At 47.3% G+C, this 20178-nt stretch overlaps 2 protein-coding genes across 2 annotated transcripts; both read right to left on the bottom strand.

Moving 5' to 3' along the window:
• Positions 1-513: 513 nt before the first annotated feature.
• On the bottom strand, positions 514-6535 carry LOC309686655 (uncharacterized protein). The gene is made up of 6 exons (XM_082499395.1): positions 6111-6535; positions 4349-4408; positions 3801-3862; positions 2146-2203; positions 1847-1896; positions 514-750 (listed from the first exon to the last, which is right to left on the bottom strand). The coding sequence occupies exons 1-6, from the start codon at positions 6165-6167 to the stop codon at positions 594-596; spliced, it is 444 nt and encodes a 147-aa protein (XP_082355521.1). The 5' UTR covers positions 6168-6535; the 3' UTR covers positions 514-593.
• Positions 6536-13754: 7219 nt separating this feature from the next.
• LOC309686406 (uncharacterized protein) lies at positions 13755-19776 on the bottom strand. Its single transcript, XM_082499060.1, has 6 exons — positions 19352-19776; positions 17590-17649; positions 17042-17103; positions 15387-15444; positions 15088-15137; positions 13755-13991 (listed from the first exon to the last, which is right to left on the bottom strand). The coding sequence occupies exons 1-6, from the start codon at positions 19406-19408 to the stop codon at positions 13835-13837; spliced, it is 444 nt and encodes a 147-aa protein (XP_082355186.1). The 5' UTR covers positions 19409-19776; the 3' UTR covers positions 13755-13834.
• Positions 19777-20178: the final 402 nt, after the last annotated feature.

Consider the following 20178-nt stretch of genomic DNA (forward strand, 5'->3'; position numbering starts at 1 on the left):
CTCACAAATTAGAGCCGATGGGAGAAGAGAAAATGGCGTCAAGTTGTGCCAGGGGAGGTATTTTCTGACAGGACAGGGGAAAAGCAGACTGCCCTTGTGCTGGCCATGGTGACAGTGACCAGCAGAAACGACCAGGACCTGGATGGCAATTTGGTGGCAAAATGATAGTGGGCTTTGCCTGCTGTAGCAGTTTGTCTCCCCACAGCCAAGTCAGCAGGAGACCCTTTGCCAATCTTTGTGCAGGACGTTAAGATATCTCTGGCTCTTGAGCTTACATGGAAACAGTATAATAGCTATACCTGGGAGAGCAAAGGATCCGGAAGATCAAAATGTGGACCTTGAGGCAATTTTTGCATCTCAGGCCCAGCTCCAACAGCAAACAGCTGAATGCAGTTAAGCCGACTCCCTCTTGCTGAGGTACGTGGGCCTTGGGTTCTGCCTCTGAGGAGCTCATGCAGTTCTCACAGGAAAGACAGACATTGTCACGTGCTTTTAGCATTCATGCATGCTTTATTTTAAAGCGCAGGGTCTTTCCAGAAGCAACACAGTAGCCCTACAGAAATCCGGTCTGGAGCCTTTAAAACCTTCTAGGGTCAAAGTGGCCCCAGGCAGGATTGGTGGCAGTAGTGGCAGGTTCTGTTCAGTAGCGAACACGGCCAGGTAGCAGGCAAGTATTTATAAGCCAAGGCCAGCACGATGCACAGGCAGCCAGAGAGCAGCAGGAGCCTGCCAAACAGCCCCAGAGAGTTCCTGCAACAAGAGAGAAAGACAAATGCACAGGGAGAAACACAGGCACTGTCAGCCCGCTCTAGTAACACTAAAAAGGATTGGCGCATCTAATCTTGTATTTCACTGCCCTGCTCAAAGCAGGATCCCTCCTTCCTGTTGCTGGCAATATTACCACAGAGCCTGACACCAGCAAGTGTTTGTTTAATACCTAATGATGGCTCTTTGCCACCCAGGGTTTCGTGGTGCGAACACATGAGAAGGACACAAAGCGGAGAAAATAAATACTGTTGTCATTTTACAGGTGGGCAGCTGAAGCCTGGAGGGAAGAGCTTTGCCTGAGGTCACGTAGGGAGTGTGTAGCATTCGCTGTGAGCCCAACCGTGCTCTCGATCAATACCGCTTCTCCGGTATGTTGTTCAGACCAACCCTGCAATGCTTCTGCCTGTTCCTTTTGGCAGATTGTTTCCACAGGGGAATGCCCGGTGTTAGCAGGCACGACTTCCCGACACTAAAATGCACCAAGTGAAGTGGAAAGAAAGCTTCACAAATGAAACCAGCCACAAGCACTTGCTAATTGTGTTTGGACGTGCAACAGTAAGAGTGCTTCTCTCTCTTCAGGAGGGGAAACATCCATTGATCCCTTTTCTGGACAACTGTCTGCCTGGTCCGTCCCAAAGCTTCCTACCAGGCAGAAGCAAACGGAAGGTTGTTCTCCTTTTATGGAGGCCCAACAAGACTATCACAGAAAGGCAAATGTATCTCAGGAGATGCTCCTGCTGGCGCCGGAGTGGTTGAAGGGGACAAAGCAAATGGGCAATGGTTGGTGGAAGGAGACGTTTGTGCACACGCACAGAAATGCTGCCTTTTCAGAGGTGGCAGGTGAGCTGGCTCATAAGGGAAGGTACCCAAGGGTCAGAACAGAGTTTGCACCCCGGTTTCTTCACTCTGCTGCTCCACTAAGTTTGCACACGCACAGCTCTACACTTGCAGCACATTTCTCTTCCATGCTCACACTGTTTCTCCCGTGATGTGCCAGCATTACTCAGAATAATCTTGACTCCACGGTGCTCCAGGTGGAACTAACCCAGCGTGCACGCAAGGAGAATATTTTACCTACCCAAGATAGAAACAGATTTTGTTCAGGTAGCGGGTCATTGATTTCTGGGCCTAGAAAGGGAAAGAGGAGACATGAACCACTTGGAAATGAAGTTTTCTGACTTCTAGAACTAGCAAAACAGAGAGAGAATTGGCGAGCCTGAGACACAGGAGCCGAGTGATACAAGGAACTCCTGGGGCTGAAAACCTCCAAGAGGAGTCACGTGTGATGAAACCAGGAGGTTTCCAGCTTGGAACAAAGAGAGAAGGAGGAGGCCCTGCAAGTGCAGGTGTGAGGGGAGCAGTGCAGTTCTCTTTTACCGGTTTCACCATGGCTGTCTTCTGTGTTGAGCAGCTGTCGACCTTCTCTCCTTCTTGGCTGTGGAGCAAAAAGAAACACAACAGGGGTTGCAGCTGACCCGACTCACTTCAAGCAGTGCTCAGAATGAAGACAGTAAAGCTCCGGCATGAGGAGGAGCTGCAACCTAACAGACGCCAGGGTTGTGGAGAAGATTTTCTTACTGCCTTGCGTTACAAAGGCTATTGCATTAGAAAGTATCACACAGCAACAGCGTAAGGGGTAAAAACTAGATTGACAGCAAAGGCAAGCAGTTGCTTTGAGAACTTTGGAGGAAATATTTCATTTCTGCCTCCCTCCCGTTTCTCCCCATCTTAAGATTCACATTTCTAGACTAGCACCTAGATTAGGATGCCCTTTTACTTGATGCACCTTCGTAGGAATTACTACATGGAACAACTGAATTCATGGTTTCCTCCAGTCTTGGATAATGGGCAAAACTGGGCGATCCTGAAGTAGCCACACAGTGGCAAGAGAGCATAGAAACAGCACAGAGCTAACACCATTGTTTTCTTGCAGGAAAACAGTAGTATTCCTGGGCTTCTCCCACCAAACATGAGCTCCCATGGTAGCAAGGTAGGAAAAAGTGTCTGCTATTGTTTTCTATGATGTCCTCCAACTTTCCTGATGGAGACACCACAGTAATGACAATAGAGGATCTGTAATGCCCCTCAGGTGTGGGCATAGCCCTATTTTTGCACATAGCAGAGGAGCTGAACAAGTTCTTGCAAAATTGTTGTTATTTTAAACTGGGTATCATACTTCAGCCTCCATGGTTCCAGTTTATGCAGTGCGTACCTCATGTCATGACACGGTTCTTCTCTCCAGAACACAGAGAGCACAAAACTGAATCTTAAATCACTTCACTGAACCGAAAGAGGGTTTTTTTAAACAGGGGTCATACCTACTGCTGGCACTTCATACTTGATGCTTGATTGCTAGAAGGAAAACTTAACCCCTTGTGTTTACTTAAGTTATGGAATTTCTGCAGAGCACTTGACCAAGGGAAGAGCAAGACTGAGAAGTACAATGCTTAGACCCATATGGGCTGGGCTCTGTCCCTAAATGTGGTGTTTTGAAATTCAGAGATTCTACGTAAGCTCGTTACTTAAAGGAAATGACAGTCCAGTGGTGAGGTGAGGGGGGGCCATGCTTCTACTGGTACTTGAACTCTGGCCAAGAAAAGAGAGCACTTGCTCTGAAAATAGCTGTGAGGCTGCAGGCTTTGCTGTTGCTGTTCAAGCTGCTGCTTTGGCTTTTTATTCTACTAAGTAATACCGTGAACCTGTTACAGATTATGAAGAAAGAGGCTTGAAATCAATACGCAGGTTATGCCCCACAACTGTGGTCTTCTGAGGGCAAGAGAAGCTACTCCTGGCATCTGCTAGGAGTGAGATGAGACTCTCCGAATGTACGTTTCATCTGCCTTTCTGTGGTCGGGCGATTACGTGACAGAAAAAGCAGCTGTTCTACATAAATATGAGGTGCGTGCTTGACATCGTATAAACTTACATGTGAACTTACGATGAATTGCACATGCTTCAGGTATGGCTGATGTGGAAATATCCTAGATACTATACAATAAGAAACCCAGAATAGAGGGCCTTGTAATACTTACAACCGAATTAGTTTAGGGCGCTGGAGCTGCTCCTCTAAGCGGCTTATTTTTAACTGCGTGGCCTTAAAAGTTCAAAAGAAAAGCAAACAATCTTCATATTAGTCCATCGGTCGGGTGTGCAATAAAAGTCAAGTCAGAGCTTATTAGCATGAGATCAGCACCAGTGCTGCCCTTCCCGATATTACATTCTGCTCTCCCAAATTGGTTCTGATAGAAATAGACAGGAATCGGCCCTCCTGGTATTAGTTTTATATTGCAGTAACTTTCTGGATGACTTCTGTTCCCTGTAGTACAAGGTTGCTCATTTTAAGGGCAAACTTGCTGGGTTGCAGACCGTGCTCTGCAAAACATCTAACCCAAAGCTTGTTGGTGTTGCACTATTTTGGTGTTCCTGAGACTCCTGGCACATCTACTTCCCTGTATCATATTTTACTGTATCGCTTTGCAGTTTGACACCCTAGTAATTACCTTTGTAAAACCTGTAATAGAATGGTGCTGGTCTGAACAGAGAGCGAGCATGTACTGTGATATGCGATAGGATGTCGTACCTCTAAGAATCTGTCCTGCTGGACGAATAATCTTCTTTCCTCTAATATTTCAAGTTTTTTCTAAAAATCAAGAAAATCCAATATAACTTGTCAGGGGGAAAGTATTAATATTCAACCAGTAGTATTAGTTAAACTTTCAGTGTAAAGACCCGCCAACCAGAGGTTTCTATCCATCAAACATTTATCAGAAGTGAGGATTCCGTGATCACACTGTGTGTTTGACAGTCTTTCTAGACCCAGAATTTGTGGCTGATACACAAGCAAGCTGCTTGTCACCACCAGGACAGATTTTTTTCATTATCAGCAGAAACTCAGGCAAGATGCCGTACATCGCTGAGCATCCTGGCTCTCCTGCTCCTGCAAACACACGGCCAGGGGGCTCAGGAGCTTGTGGGATGCAGAAGGCCCTGAGCAGGACAATGTCCTCAGCAGTTGGGCAGTGCAGGAAAGGCCTGGCGGTGGTGGGACAAGAGCTGAGTGTAAGCCCCCAGCATGCCCTGGCAGCGCTGGACACGAGCGGCATCCCACCGCTATGGGCAGGAGCATGGTCCATGGGGAAGGGGTTATCTTCCTCTCCTTGGCACTCATTAGACCACGTGTGGATACTGCATCCTCACCAGTACCTGATGGATGTCAATGAACTGCCGTGAGTTCGGGGGAGATCCCCTGAGTGGCTGTGCAGGGGCCCGGGAGGATCTGTGGGCTCTCACCCAGGATGTTTTGCAGCCTGGCTGGATACAGCCCTGAGCATCCTGCCCTGAGCTTTGAGCCGGAGGTCAGACTGGCGCTCCTCCCACAGTTCTGTCCCACCTGAGTGATTCTGTGATCCCATGACTCTGCTGACTCCTAAATGAAGTTGGCTTGTTTTACGGAGGCCTCTCTTAAAGAAAAGTGTTGCTTTTCTGTAGCTTAGCATGAAATCACAGACATACACACCATCTCAAAACTTTGCTGGAGACTGTTATGACAAGTGCTTGCATTTAATTGTTTTGTTGGGAGAAAGTAATCTCCTTTCTTTACACTGAACAAAAAGAAACTCTCAGGCATCCAAGGCGGGCAGGCAGGGAAAGGAATTTGTAAGTCAAAACTTTCTATTTTGTTTAGCACTGTGCTTTTTCAAAGTCTTAGGATGATTGATGGAATATGGAAGATTTCCCTTCCAATAGGCTTATTTAAATCCCAGCTGTGTGTTCAGAAACCCGAGGCCCTTCCACTGGAGGGACAAACCAAGGCTTCAGCTACCCACATGCCTGCATTTGCTCCTGTGGTAAAACAGGAGAAGAAAGGTCATTATTATCTCCAGAATATAGGAGATTGGGAAAAGGTACAGCTGAAAAGTGGTTAGTAACCAGCTGATCTTTGTGCAAGAAAGGCAGACCACATGTATCTCTTCATGGATTACTGCACACCTCTGGAGCAAATACTTTGTGATCCATTTTGGGCAGCATCAGAAGAGACCTCAAAGTCTCCAAAACCACAAACTTGCGGTTGTGCTGGCTCATCCAAAAGCCTGCTCTTAGGTCACCCTTACACTCAGGGACAGCAATGACAGAGGAGTTTTGTCATGCTCGTGACAGCCAGCAAAATCTCTGGTGGGCCTGCATCTGGGCAACTGGACATCCCAGAGCTACCTTCATGTGTTCTTCTGTGCTTTGGGACGAGTCCAGTCTTTCAATCTATTTTCAATAACCTTACGGTCAACTCTTACATTCTTTCTTCACATCTCATGCCTATTTCTTTCTTCACAAGGGTATTTGCATACCTTTATAAGGTCTTTTTCCTCTTCTTCCAGCATTCTTGCTAGCTCCTGTGAACACATCTCTCAGAAGAAAAGGGTTAGCAGTGGGTGAGGGTGGGCAGAGTGAGGCACAGGGAGAAGTCACGGGGTTGGGGAGATGGAAGACCAAACCCAAGTCTTGCTGTAAGCTTTGCATGTCTGAATACTTATTCATAGGCATTCTTAGTGCTAACTCTGCCCTTTGGTTTTATTCTTTTTTATATTTTTTGTTATTATTTTTTATATTTATTATGGGTGTACTACAGATTTTATCAAATCATTAATAGCAATATATGTTATTACTTGACTACATCCATTCAAACGGCTTATATCCTCGAAAAATGGAACCTACTGATGCCTGAGAAGTTTATAGTCATGGAATGCAGAAATCTGAAAATGAAAGATACATCGTGAACAACAGCAATGCAGTGGGAAGTAAGGTGTTTTTTCACCATTCTCTTTATACAAGGGTTCTTGATTCTTCAGACCTGTGTGTTTCTGTTCAAAAAGACAGAAAGTTTTCCTGTGAGGCCTAGTTATGAAATAGACTGTCACAAAAATCGTAGAATCATAGAATCATAGAACGGTTTAGGTTGGAAAGGACCTTGAAGATCATTGAGTTCCAACCCCCCTGCCATAGGCAGGGACACCTCCCACTAGACCAGGTTGCCCAAGGCCACATCCAGCCTGGCCTTAAATACCTCCAGGGATGGGGCCTCAACAACCTCTCTGGGCAACCTGTTCCAGTGCCTTACCACCCTCAAAGTGAAAAACTTCTTCCTGATGTTTAATCTAAACCTGCCCTCTTCTAGTTTAAAGCCATTCCCCCTCATCCTATCACTACATGCCCTAGTAAAAAGTCCTTCCTCAGCTCTCCTGTAGGCCCCCTTTAGGTACTGGAAGGCTGCAATAAGATCTCCCCAGAGCCTTCTCTTCTCCAGGCTGAACAGCCCTAACTCTTTCAACCTCTCCACATAAGAGAGGTGCTCTAGCCCTCGCATCATCCTCGTGGCTCTCCTCTGGACATGCTCCAGCAGGTCCATGTCCTTCTTATGTTGGCGACTCCAGAGCTGGACGCAGTACTCCTGGTGAGGTCTCACAAGAATGGAGTAGAGGGGTAGAATCACCTCCTTTGACCTGATGGCCAGACTTCTGATGCAGCCCAGGATACAGTTGGCCTTCTGGGCTGCAATCGCACATTGCTGCCTCATGTTGAGCTTCTTGTCAATCAGCACACCCAGGTCCTTCTGCTCAGGGCTGCTCTCTGGCCATTCCCCGCCGAGCCTGTATTTGTGCTTGGGATTGCCCCAACCTAGGTGTAAGACCTTGCAATTGGCCTTGTTGAACTGCCCACCTCTCCAGCCTGTCCAGGTCCCTCTGGACGGCATTCCTCCCCTCCAGTGTGTCTACCTCGCCAAACAGCTTGGTATCATCACCAAACTTGCTGAGGGTGCACTCGACCCCACTGTCCATGTCGCTGACAAAGATGTTGAACAGTATAGGTCCCAGTACCAACCCCTGAGGAACGCCACTCGTCACTGCTCTCCACTTGGACATCGAGCTGTTGACCGCAACTCTTTGAGTGCGGCCATTCAGGCAGTTCTTTATCCACTGAGTGGTCTATTTGTCGAATCCATGTCCCTCCAATTTAGAGACCAGGATATCGTGTGGGATGGTGTCAAATGCTTTGCACAAGTCCAGGTAGATGACATTGGTTGCTCTTCCCTTGTCCACTGCCGCTGTAACCCCTTCGTAGAAGGCCACCAAATTTGTCAAGCATGACTTGCCCTTGGTGAAGCCATGCTGGCTGTCACCAATCACCTCCTTGTTTTCTGTGTGCCTCAGCAGAGTTTCCAGGAGGATCTGCTCCATGATCTTGCCAGGCAGAGGTGAGACTGACTGGCCTGTAGTTCTCTGGGTCTTCTTTATTTCCCTTTTTGAAAATAGGGGTTATATTTCCCCTTTTCGAGTTGGCAGGAACATCACCAGACCGCCACGACTTCTCAAATATGATGGCTAGTGGCTTAGTGACTTGATCTGCCAGTTCTCTCAACACCCATGGATGTATCTCATCGGGTCCCATGGACTTGTGCACCTTCAGGTTCCTCAGGTGGTCTGGCACTTGATCTTCACCTTTAGTGGGCTGTTCTTCATTTTCCCAATCCTCGCCTTTGCATTCTGTGTCATTGGGCAGTGTGGCTGCAGTCCTTGCCAGTGAAGACTGAGGCAAAAAAGTCATTGAGTATCTCAGCTCTGTCTCTGTCCTGGGTAACCAGTTGTTGCCTTTCCTTCCGGAGAGGGCCTACATCTTCCCTAGTCTTTCTTTTCCCGCTGACATACTCAAAGAAGGATTTTTTGTTTGTCTTAATGTCCCTGGCCAGATTTAGTTCTATCTGTGCTTTAGTTTGTCTAACCTGATCCCTGGCTGCTCGAACGATTCCTCTGTATTCCTCCCAGGCTACCCATCCCTGTTTCCACTCCCTATAGGCCTCCTTTTTGCTTTTGATCATGTCCAAGAGCTCCTTGTTCATCCATGCAGGCCTCATGTCTTTTCTGCCTGCCTTCCACTTAGTAGGGATGCATCGCTCCTTAGCTTGGAGGAGGTGATCCTTGAACGTTAACCAACTTTCTCGGGCCCTTCTTCCCTCCAGCGCTTCATCCCATGGCACCATACGAAGCAGATTCTTCAAGAGGCCAAAGTCAGCTCTCCCAAAGTCGAGGGTGGTCAGCTTGCCAAGCACCTTCCTCGCTGACTCAAGGATCTCAAACTCAACCATTTCATGGTCACTACAGCCCAGGCTACCCTTGAGTTTAACACTGTCTACCAGCCCCTCCTTGTTGGTAAGAACAAGGTCCAGCATAGCTCCTCTCCTTGTTGGCTCCTCAACCACTTGGAAAAGGAAGTTGTCGTCAATGCAATCCAAGAATCTCCTGGATTGCCTATGCCTGGCTGTGTTACCTTTCCAACAGACATTGGGGTGGTTGAAGTCGCCCATGAGGACCAGGGTCTGTGAACGTGATGCCGCCCCTATCTGTCTATAGAGGGCTTCATCCGCTCTGTCTTCTTGGTCAGGTGGCCTGTAGCAGACCCCCACAGTAATGTCCCCTGCTCCCGATTTCCCTTTAATCCTGACCCATAGGCTCTCAGCTGGCTCTTTATTCATCCCTAAGCTGAGGTCCTTGCATTCCAGCTGCTCCTCGACATATAAGGCAACACCGCCTCCTCGTTTCCCTTGCCATTTCTAAAGATGTGTCTTTGCAGGAAGAGCCTTTGAGTTATGCTAAGCATGAAGGACATATAACTTCATTTTCAAAACATGCTTGAAATACAAAGATAGCAATAGGTGTTGCCTAAGAACACCGGTAAGATGAAGGCTGTTTTGATGGTATGTCCCCAAGTACGTTAAAATATATTTTAAAAGGCCATATTTCCCGGGTGTCTTAAATTGTCAGGAAGTTCACATGATTTGGAAAGTATATAAATAAATCCTGTTTTTTTTCCTCTTCTTTGCAATAGGCTAAAATAGAATATCACCTGCCCTCACAAGTTTTCTTTTACCGTGAAATGTCTGTGTTCACAGAGCAGCTGCTTGTTTTCATCAAGTTTTGAAGCCATCTTTCCAAGATCTGTCTTCCTGCTCTGTAGATAGGGTCACCTCTGAAAACGGTATCTTCCTACAAAAACATTACACAGAAAACTGTTGTTTCTCACTAGACACTGTGTCATGTCCCATCTCCTGCAGAGCTGGAACAAGATGCTTGGGTGAACTATATAATTTGCTCTCCCAAATTCTTCATGTCTCGTAGACCTCACAGTGGGTTGTCTCTTATATGATTGTAATACCAGATTTTTTTCAGATTTTGAGTCAGGCTGGTAGAAAACCAATCCTCATACCACACTCTAACAGAGCAATACAATTATTTCCTATCAGCGACTGTTAGAAAGCTGCAAAAGGCAAACACAAAAACCCCTTGGCTTTTTTATTTTATTTTTAAGCCATGGTAAGTCTAATCCTACTTTTGTAAGTCTAATTTTACTTTTGTACTTTAACAGCTGAATTTATCCCTCTTTCCCTTTTTAGGCAGGGCATTTGGGCACAAATCATCTCAAGAACATCATATAGGATATAAGGAACTCAGCCAGAAAGAGCAGTCCCCATCCAGGCTTTGGCTAGGAGGACAGTCTGCAGGAAAGGAGCTTTTGGAGGTGTTTGCCATGGATAGTTCTGCCGCCCTATTTATGCAGTGAAGGGACTGAGCTCTTCCCAGGATGAGAGATATAAACGGAGGGACAGATTTGAGCCAGCTGCCCTTCTGTGTGCAGGATCTGTGGGCAGGACTTGTGGCTGTGCAGGTGCGCATCACACCAAAATCCCTCGGCTCCTTCCAAACAGACAAGAGTATCTCTGGGGTGAGAGGCCAGAGGTGGGGATGTCTGCAGGGTGCCCGAAGAAACGCACGTGTCTCAGTTTGGCAGTGAGAACTCTGACATTAACCAAAGTTTTACGAATACAGCACTTGAGAACAAAGATGAAGGAGGATTCACACAACACTATACTCCTTGATATGATCTCTAAAATGCAGGATAATCCTAGTTAATCCAGACATTCCCACTTTGTTCCTAGGGAGGATGACATCGACATCCTCTCCTCTCTTTAAAGGCCACATTATTTAAGCCGCTTTATGCGCCTTGAGTCTCCTCAATTTGGCTATCCAGGCAGAGAAATGACCCTAGACTTTTACAAAGGTTTGTCTTCTGTATTACCCTTTAAATACTTGCACTGTGGAGGAGAAGGAATGGAGGGTCAGCGGGCCCTGAGAGATGCTTGCATTGTCCCTGCACTCCTTCACCAAAATTCACCACTGTGGGCAAGCAAGCAGAGAGACAAACCTGTCAAGAACACAAAACAAAATTCAGAATCCTCTTCTGCACCTTCCTACCATCCTGCCACCTAGACTTATTTACACATTCCCGGAAGAGATGGACCCTACACCCAAGCCAGAAACAAACCACAGCAAAACAGGAAGGAAATGAAGAAAAAGCTGATGAAGAAAGTAAAAGCCAAACGTTAGAGGATATCACTCCCTGACTGCATAAGACTGCTTAAGGTCTTGTGCTTGTTCCAGGAGAGGAACTCCAACACAGAAAGCTTTGGAGTTCCCAGGATGCAAGTTCCAGTTTGCTTTGCAAAAGTCAGTCACGCACTTTTGCAGCAAAGGAGCTGACATGCTGTAAAATTTCAGGACGTGTCTCTTGCTCTGAGTGTTTTCACTGCTTCCAGTATCTAATCTACCTTTCTTGGGTCTAAGCTGCTTCCCTCTGCTTGCTGACCAAAGGCTTTGACCACGTTTCACAGATAAACTGCACAGGAAAGCCCAAATGGCTGAATATAGATTGTGGTTGCCTCAAAACCAGTTCTACCTGCCCACAGGCAAACTTGTTCCCAAACATGACCACCGCAATAGCAGAAGCAAAGGATGCTTTCTATTTCGTTCTCTGCAGAGCATTGCGCAGCACAATCAACTTTGCTCTTTGGACGTTGCAGCAAAAAACACGTCATCCTACACTACGGGAAAGATAAGAATTGGGACAATGTGCTATAATGTTCATGTGGTTTTGACCCTTCAAAGATTGATGCTGTCAAGCTGAAAAAGCATCAAATGTTTCTGATCTGCAAGAGTAAGAAAAAGACTCGTGAATAGCAGGAAAGAGAATGAAAGACAGGCTAGTGGTGTTCTTCTGGTGGCAATGACCTTGTCTTCACACCTGCCCTAACACCCTTAGCCTGTCCCATTTTGCTCCATTTTTACCCTTTATCCTTAATCATCACCTTGCTATGTTGAAAGATATGCACACAAGAGAAAAGCGCTGGACAGCAAAGAGAAGAGAAAAGCCGTGGAAGCTAAATGCTGCATTGACTATGTACTGTCTTAAGGTTTTTTCTCTCTCTTCTTGGTTCTATAGTTAGTGGGAAATTATACAGTTCTGTTGCTATTCTCTGGAAGTGATAGTATGAATCAGGCGGTTTTCTCTTGTAAAGTTTAAGGAGCCATTTGAAGGCTTTTTTGGGTTTCTCGTGTGATTTATTGATGGGCATGGTCAAGCCATCAGCCCCAATTCCTCCCAAAATCAAGTAGATAAGCAACAGCTATTGGCTTACTGCTATATTTTTTTACTGCCTACCTGAGATATGTTTCACTCTGACGGAAGCACCAACAGGTCTGTGCCTGCAGGGATCCAGCCTGGGCTGATGTTACAGCAGGGCTGCCAGCCTTTGTGATGCAAACAGTGGGCAGGGAGGGAAGTTCCATACCTGATACCAGCCTTGTCTACACCTTCACCAGTGGCCACCAACACCATTGAATGATCACAGCCTTCATCCCACAGCCTTCATCCCACTGCCGGTTCGGGCGGAGCGGCGAAGGGGCGCGCAGGGCGGGGCAGCCCCGCAGAGGCCCCGGAAGGGACCCGCGCTCCGGTGGCTGCGGGCTGAGCCCTGGCCCGAGCCTGGAGAGAGGGGACCGGGAGCTTTGCGGGGAGCTTCCGTAACCGAGGGGCGGCTGAGCCACGGCCCGGCGGAGGGTGCGGACACCGAGGAGAGGCGGGAGCCGGTTACCGCCCGGGTCAAAGGGCTGCCGGGGCTGGCGGGAGGAGCGCCCAAAGCCGCTCGTGTCCCGGCGAGGTGCGGGAGGGGGCAGCGAGGGACGCCGATGGCGGCCCCGGCGGCCCCTGCCACCTCAGACCTCTTCTTAAGGGGCTGCCGGGCGCTTTGGGAATGCCCGTCGGGTCCCCCGGCAGAAAGGGTTCCGAGCGCCATTGAGCGCCACCGGCGGCACCTTCCGAACCCCCCGCGCAGGTTTTGGCTCGGGCGGGGACGTGACACGAGAGAGTGACGGACGGAAGCGAGATGGGACGGACGGATCCGGGGGGTGGATCCGTCCACCTCCCCCCCAACTGCCTGACCGGCCTCGGCGCTGGGTGTTGGGGTTCGGGGAGGAACTTCATGCTTTCATACTTTAATGAAAAAAAAAAATAAAAAGGAACTAATGAAATATATACATTGCTCTCTGCAAGTACCTGAAAGGAGGTTGTAGGGAGGTGGACATTGGTCTCTTCTCACAAATTAGAGCCGATGGGAGAAGAGAAAATGGCGTCAAGTTGTGCCAGGGGAGGTATTTTCTGACAGGACAGGGGAAAAGCAGACTGCCCTTGTGCTGGCCATGGTGACAGTGACCAGCAGAAACGACCAGGACCTGGATGGCAATTTGGTGGCAAAATGATAGTGGGCTTTGCCTGCTGTAGCAGTTTGTCTCCCCACCCCCAAGTCAGCAGGAGACCCTTTGCCAATCTTTGTGCAGGACGTTAAGATATCTCTGGCTCTTGAGCTTACATGGAAACAGTATAATAGCTATACCTGGGAGAGCAAAGGATCCGGAAGATCAAAATGTGGACCTTGAGGCAATTTTTGCATCTCAGGCCCAGCTCCAACAGCAAACAGCTGAATGCAGTTAAGCCGACTCCCTCTTGCTGAGGTACGTGGGCCTTGGGTTCTGCCTCTGAGGAGCTCATGCAGTTCTCACAGGAAAGACAGACATTGTCACGTGCTTTTAGCATTCATGCATGCTTTATTTTAAAGCGCAGGGTCTTTCCAGAAGCAACACAGTAGCCCTACAGAAATCCGGTCTGGAGCCTTTAAAACCTTCTAGGGTCAAAGTGGCCCCAGGCAGGATTGGTGGCAGTAGTGGCAGGTTCTGTTCAGTAGCGAACACGGCCAGGTAGCAGGCAAGTATTTATAAGCCAAGGCCAGCACGATGCACAGGCAGCCAGAGAGCAGCAGGAGCCTGCCAAACAGCCCCAGAGAGTTCCTGCAACAAGAGAGAAAGACAAATGCACAGGGAGAAACACAGGCACTGTCAGCCCGCTCTAGTAACACTAAAAAGGATTGGCGCATCTAATCTTGTATTTCACTGCCCTGCTCAAAGCAGGATCCCTCCTTCCTGTTGCTGGCAATATTACCACAGAGCCTGACACCAGCAAGTGTTTGTTTAATACCTAATGATGGCTCTTTGCCACCCAGGGTTTCGTGGTGCGAACACATGAGAAGAACACAAAGCGGAGAAAATAAATACTGTTGTCATTTTACAGGTGGGCAGCTGAAGCCTGGAGGGAAGAGCTTTGCCTGAGGTCACGTAGGGAGTGTGTAGCATTCGCTGTGAGCCCAACCGTGCTCTCGATCAATACCGCTTCTCCGGTATGTTGTTCAGACCAACCCTGCAATGCTTCTGCCTGTTCCTTTTGGCAGATTGTTTCCACAGGGGAATGCCCGGTGTTAGCAGGCACGACTTCCCGACACTAAAATGCACCAAGTGAAGTGGAAAGAAAGCTTCACAAATGAAACCAGCCACAAGCACTTGCTAATTGTGTTTGGACGTGCAACAGTAAGAGTGCTTCTCTCTCTTCAGGAGGGGAAACATCCATTGATCCCTTTTCTGGACAACTGTCTGCCTGGTCCGTCCCAAAGCTTCCTACCAGGCAGAAGCAAACGGAAGGTTGTTCTCCTTTTATGGAGGCCCAACAAGACTATCACAGAAAGGCAAATGTATCTCAGGAGATGCTCCTGCTGGCGCCGGAGTGGTTGAAGGGGACAAAGCAAATGGGCAATGGTTGGTGGAAGGAGATGTTTGTGCGCACGCACAGAAATGCTGCCTTTTCAGAGGTGGCAGGTGAGCTGGCTCATAAGGGAAGGTACCCAAGGGTCAGAACAGAGTTTGCACCCCGGTTTCTTCACTCTGCTGCTCCACTAAGTTTGCACACGCACAGCTCTACACTTGCAGCACATTTCTCTTCCATGCTCACACTGTTTCTCCCGTGATGTGCCAGCATTACTCAGAATAATCTTGACTCCACGGTGCTCCAGGTGGAACTAACCCAGCGTGCACGCAAGGAGAATATTTTACCTACCCAAGATAGAAACAGATTTTGTTCAGGTAGCGGGTCATTGATTTCTGGGCCTAGAAAGGGAAAGAGGAGACATGAACCACTTGGAAATGAAGTTTTCTGACTTCTAGAACTAGCAAAACAGAGAGAGAATTGGCGAGCCTGAGACACAGGAGCCGAGTGATACAAGGAACTCCTGGGGCTGAAAACCTCCAAGAGGAGTCACGTGTGATGAAACCAGGAGGTTTCCAGCTTGGAACAAAGAGAGAAGGAGGAGGCCCTGCAAGTGCAGGTGTGAGGGGAGCAGTGCAGTTCTCTTTTACCGGTTTCACCATGGCTGTCTTCTGTGTTGAGCAGCTGTCGACCTTCTCTCCTTCTTGGCTGTGGAGCAAAAAGAAACACAACAGGGGTTGCAGCTGACCCGACTCACTTCAAGCAGTGCTCAGAATGAAGACAGTAAAGCTCCGGCATGAGGAGGAGCTGCAACCTAACAGACGCCAGGGTTGTGGAGAAGATTTTCTTACTGCCTTGCGTTACAAAGGCTATTGCATTAGAAAGTATCACACAGCAACAGCGTAAGGGGTAAAAACTAGATTGACAGCAAAGGCAAGCAGTTGCTTTGAGAACTTTGGAGGAAATATTTCATTTCTGCCTCCCTCCCGTTTCTCCCCATCTTAAGATTCACATTTCTAGACTAGCACCTAGATTAGGATGCCCTTTTACTTGATGCACCTTCGTAGGAATTACTACATGGAACAACTGAATTCATGGTTTCCTCCAGTCTTGGATAATGGGCAAAACTGGGCGATCCTGAAGTAGCCACACAGTGGCAAGAGAGCATAGAAACAGCACAGAGCTAACACCATTGTTTTCTTGCAGGAAAACAGTAGTATTCCTGGGCTTCTCCCACCAAACATGAGCTCCCATGGTAGCAAGGTAGGAAAAAGTGTCTGCTATTGTTTTCTATGATGTCCTCCAACTTTCCTGATGGAGACACCACAGTAATGACAATAGAGGATCTGTAATGCCCCTCAGGTGTGGGCATAGCCCTATTTTTGCACATAGCAGAGGAGCTGAACAAGTTCTTGCAAAATTGTTGTTATTTTAAACTGGGTATCATACTTCAGCCTCCATGGTTCCAGTTTATGCAGTGCGTACCTCATGTCATGACACGGTTCTTCTCTCCAGAACACAGAGAGCACAAAACTGAATCTTAAATCACTTCACTGAACCGAAAGAGGTTTTTTTTAAACAGGGGTCATACCTACTGCTGGCACTTCATACTTGATGCTTGATTGCTAGAAGGAAAACTTAACCCCTTGTGTTTACTTAAGTTATGGAATTTCTGCAGAGCACTTGACCAAGGGAAGAGCAAGACTGAGAAGTACAATGCTTAGACCCATATGGGCTGGGCTCTGTCCCTAGATGCGGTGTTTTGAAATTCAGAGATTCTACGTAAGCTCGTTACTTAAAGGAAATGACAGTCCAGTGGTGAGGTGAGGGGGGGCCATGCTTCTACTGGTACTTGAACTCTGGCCAAGAAAAGAGAGCACTTGCTCTGAAAATAGCTGTGAGGCTGCAGGCTTTGCTGTTGCTGTTCAAGCTGCTGCTTTGGCTTTTTATTCTACTAAGTAATACCGTGAACCTGTTACAGATTATGAAGAAAGAGGCTTGAAATCAATACGCAGGTTATGCCCCACAACTGTGGTCTTCTGAGGGCAAGAGAAGCTACTCCTGGCATCTGCTAGGAGTGAGATGAGACTCTCCGAATGTACGTTTCATCTGCCTTTCTGTGGTCGGGCGATTACGTGACAGAAAAAGCAGCTGTTCTACATAAATATGAGGTGCGTGCTTGACATCGTATAAACTTACATGTGAACTTACGATGAATTGCACATGCTTCAGGTATGGCTGATGTGGAAATATCCTAGATACTATACAATAAGAAACCCAGAATAGAGGGCCTTGTAATACTTACAACCGAATTAGTTTAGGGCGCTGGAGCTGCTCCTCTAAGCGGCTTATTTTTAACTGCGTGGCCTTAAAAGTTCAAAAGAAAAGCAAACAATCTTCATATTAGTCCATCGGTCGGGTGTGCAATAAAAGTCAAGTCAGAGCTTATTAGCATGAGATCAGCACCAGTGCTGCCCTTCCCGATATTACATTCTGCTCTCCCAAATTGGTTCTGATAGAAATAGACAGGAATCGGCCCTCCTGGTATTAGTTTTATATTGCAGTAACTTTCTGGATGACTTCTGTTCCCTGTAGTACAAGGTTGCTCATTTTAAGGGCAAACTTGCTGGGTTGCAGACCGTGCTCTGCAAAACATCTAACCCAAAGCTTGTTGGTGTTGCACTATTTTGGTGTTCCTGAGACTCCTGGCACATCTACTTCCCTGTATCATATTTTACTGTATCGCTTTGCAGTTTGACACCCTAGTAATTACCTTTGTAAAACCTGTAATAGAATGGTGCTGGTCTGAACAGAGAGCGAGCATGTACTGTGATATGCGATAGGATGTCGTACCTCTAAGAATCTGTCCTGCTGGACGAATAATCTTCTTTCCTCTAATATTTCAAGTTTTTTCTAAAAATCAAGAAAATCCAATATAACTTGTCAGGGGGAAAGTATTAATATTCAACCAGTAGTATTAGTTAAACTTTCAGTGTAAAGACCCGCCAACCAGAGGTTTCTATCCATCAAACATTTATCAGAAGTGAGGATTCCGTGATCACACTGTGTGTTTGACAGTCTTTCTAGACCCAGAATTTGTGGCTGATACACAAGCAAGCTGCTTGTCACCACCAGGACAGATTTTTTTCATTATCAGCAGAAACTCAGGCAAGATGCCGTACATCGCTGAGCATCCTGGCTCTCCTGCTCCTGCAAACACACGGCCAGGGGGCTCAGGAGCTTGTGGGATGCAGAAGGCCCTGAGCAGGACAATGTCCTCAGCAGTTGGGCAGTGCAGGAAAGGCCTGGCGGTGGTGGGACAAGAGCTGAGTGTAAGCCCCCAGCATGCCCTGGCAGCGCTGGACACGAGCGGCATCCCACCGCTATGGGCAGGAGCATGGTCCATGGGGAAGGGGTTATCTTCCTCTCCTTGGCACTCATTAGACCACGTGTGGATACTGCATCCTCACCAGTACCTGATGGATGTCAATGAACTGCCGTGAGTTCAGGGGAGATCCCCTGAGTGGCTGTGCAGGGGCCCGGGAGGATCTGTGGGCTCTCACCCAGGATGTTTTGCAGCCTGGCTGGATACAGCCCTGAGCATCCTGCCCTGAGCTTTGAGCCGGAGGTCAGACTGGCGCTCCTCCCACAGTTCTGTCCCACCTGAGTGATTCTGTGATCCCATGACTCTGCTGACTCCTAAATGAAGTTGGCTTGTTTTACGGAGGCCTCTCTTAAAGAAAAGTGTTGCTTTTCTGTAGCTTAGCATGAAATCACAGACATACACACCATCTCAAAACTTTGCTGGAGACTGTTATGACAAGTGCTTGCATTTAATTGTTTTGTTGGGAGAAAGTAATCTCCTTTCTTTACACTGAACAAAAAGAAACTCTCAGGCATCCAAGGCGGGCAGGCAGGGAAAGGAATTTGTAAGTCAAAACTTTCTATTTTGTTTAGCACTGTGCTTTTTCAAAGTCTTAGGATGATTGATGGAATATGGAAGATTTCCCTTCCAATAGGCTTATTTAAATCCCAGCTGTGTGTTCAGAAACCCGAGGCCCTTCCACTGGAGGGACAAACCAAGGCTTCAGCTACCCACATGCCTGCATTTGCTCCTGTGGTAAAACAGGAGAAGAAAGGTCATTATTATCTCCAGAATATAGGAGATTGGGAAAAGGTACAGCTGAAAAGTGGTTAGTAACCAGCTGATCTTTGTGCAAGAAAGGCAGACCACATGTATCTCTTCATGGATTACTGCACACCTCTGGAGCAAATACTTTGTGATCCATTTTGGGCAGCATCAGAAGAGACCTCAAAGTCTCCAAAACCACAAACTTGCGGTTGTGCTGGCTCATCCAAAAGCCTGCTCTTAGGTCACCCTTACACTCAGGGACAGCAATGACAGAGGAGTTTTGTCATGCTCGTGACAGCCAGCAAAATCTCTGGTGGGCCTGCATCTGGGCAACTGGACATCCCAGAGCTACCTTCATGTGTTCTTCTGTGCTTTGGGACGAGTCCAGTCTTTCAATCTATTTTCAATAACCTTACGGTCAACTCTTACATTCTTTCTTCACATCTCATGCCTATTTCTTTCTTCACAAGGGTATTTGCATACCTTTATAAGGTCTTTTTCCTCTTCTTCCAGCATTCTTGCTAGCTCCTGTGAACACATCTCTCAGAAGAAAAGGGTTAGCAGTGGGTGAGGGTGGGCAGAGTGAGGCACAGGGAGAAGTCACGGGGTTGGGGAGATGGAAGACCAAACCCAAGTCTTGCTGTAAGCTTTGCATGTCTGAATACTTATTCATAGGCATTCTTAGTGCTAACTCTGCCCTTTGGTTTTATTCTTTTTTATATTTTTTGTTATTATTTTTTATATTTATTATGGGTGTACTACAGATTTTATCAAATCATTAATAGCAATATATGTTATTACTTGACTACATCCATTCAAACGGCTTATATCCTCGAAAAATGGAACCTACTGATGCCTGAGAAGTTTATAGTCATGGAATGCAGAAATCTGAAAATGAAAGATACATCGTGAACAACAGCAATGCAGTGGGAAGTAAGGTGTTTTTTCACCATTCTCTTTATACAAGGGTTCTTGATTCTTCAGACCTGTGTGTTTCTGTTCAAAAAGACAGAAAGTTTTCCTGTGAGGCCTAGTTATGAAATAGACTGTCACAAAAATCGTAGAATCATAGAATCATAGAACGGTTTAGGTTGGAAAGGACCTTGAAGATCATTGAGTTCCAACCCCCCTGCCATAGGCAGGGACACCTCCCACTAGACCAGGTTGCCCAAGGCCACATCCAGCCTGGCCTTAAATACCTCCAGGGATGGGGCCTCAACAACCTCTCTGGGCAACCTGTTCCAGTGCCTTACCACCCTCAAAGTGAAAAACTTCTTCCTGATGTTTAATCTAAACCTGCCCTCTTCTAG

Source organism: Vanellus vanellus (genome assembly GCF_965231255.1).
Source record: "Vanellus vanellus genome assembly, chromosome: 2".
NCBI classification, from domain to species: Eukaryota; Metazoa; Chordata; class Aves; order Charadriiformes; family Charadriidae; genus Vanellus; species Vanellus vanellus.

What these genes read in the sequence shown, in the direction of transcription:
- LOC309686655 (XM_082499395.1), bottom strand. Translation starts at nt 6,167, where the DNA reads ATGTGTTCACAGGAGCTAGCAAGAATGCTGGAAGAAGAGGAAAAAGAC. An exon ending in AGCAGGACAGATTCTTAGAG is followed by an intron (nt 3,863 to 4,348) that starts GTACGACATCCT and finishes TGAACTTTTAAG; the next exon opens with GCCACGCAGTTAAAAATAAG. An exon ending in AAAATCTGTTTCTATCTTGG is followed by an intron (nt 751 to 1,846) that starts GTAGGTAAAATA and finishes CTCTTGTTGCAG; the next exon opens with GAACTCTCTGGGGCTGTTTG.
- LOC309686406 (XM_082499060.1), bottom strand. Translation starts at nt 19,408, where the DNA reads ATGTGTTCACAGGAGCTAGCAAGAATGCTGGAAGAAGAGGAAAAAGAC. An exon ending in AGCAGGACAGATTCTTAGAG is followed by an intron (nt 17,104 to 17,589) that starts GTACGACATCCT and finishes TGAACTTTTAAG; the next exon opens with GCCACGCAGTTAAAAATAAG. An exon ending in AAAATCTGTTTCTATCTTGG is followed by an intron (nt 13,992 to 15,087) that starts GTAGGTAAAATA and finishes CTCTTGTTGCAG; the next exon opens with GAACTCTCTGGGGCTGTTTG.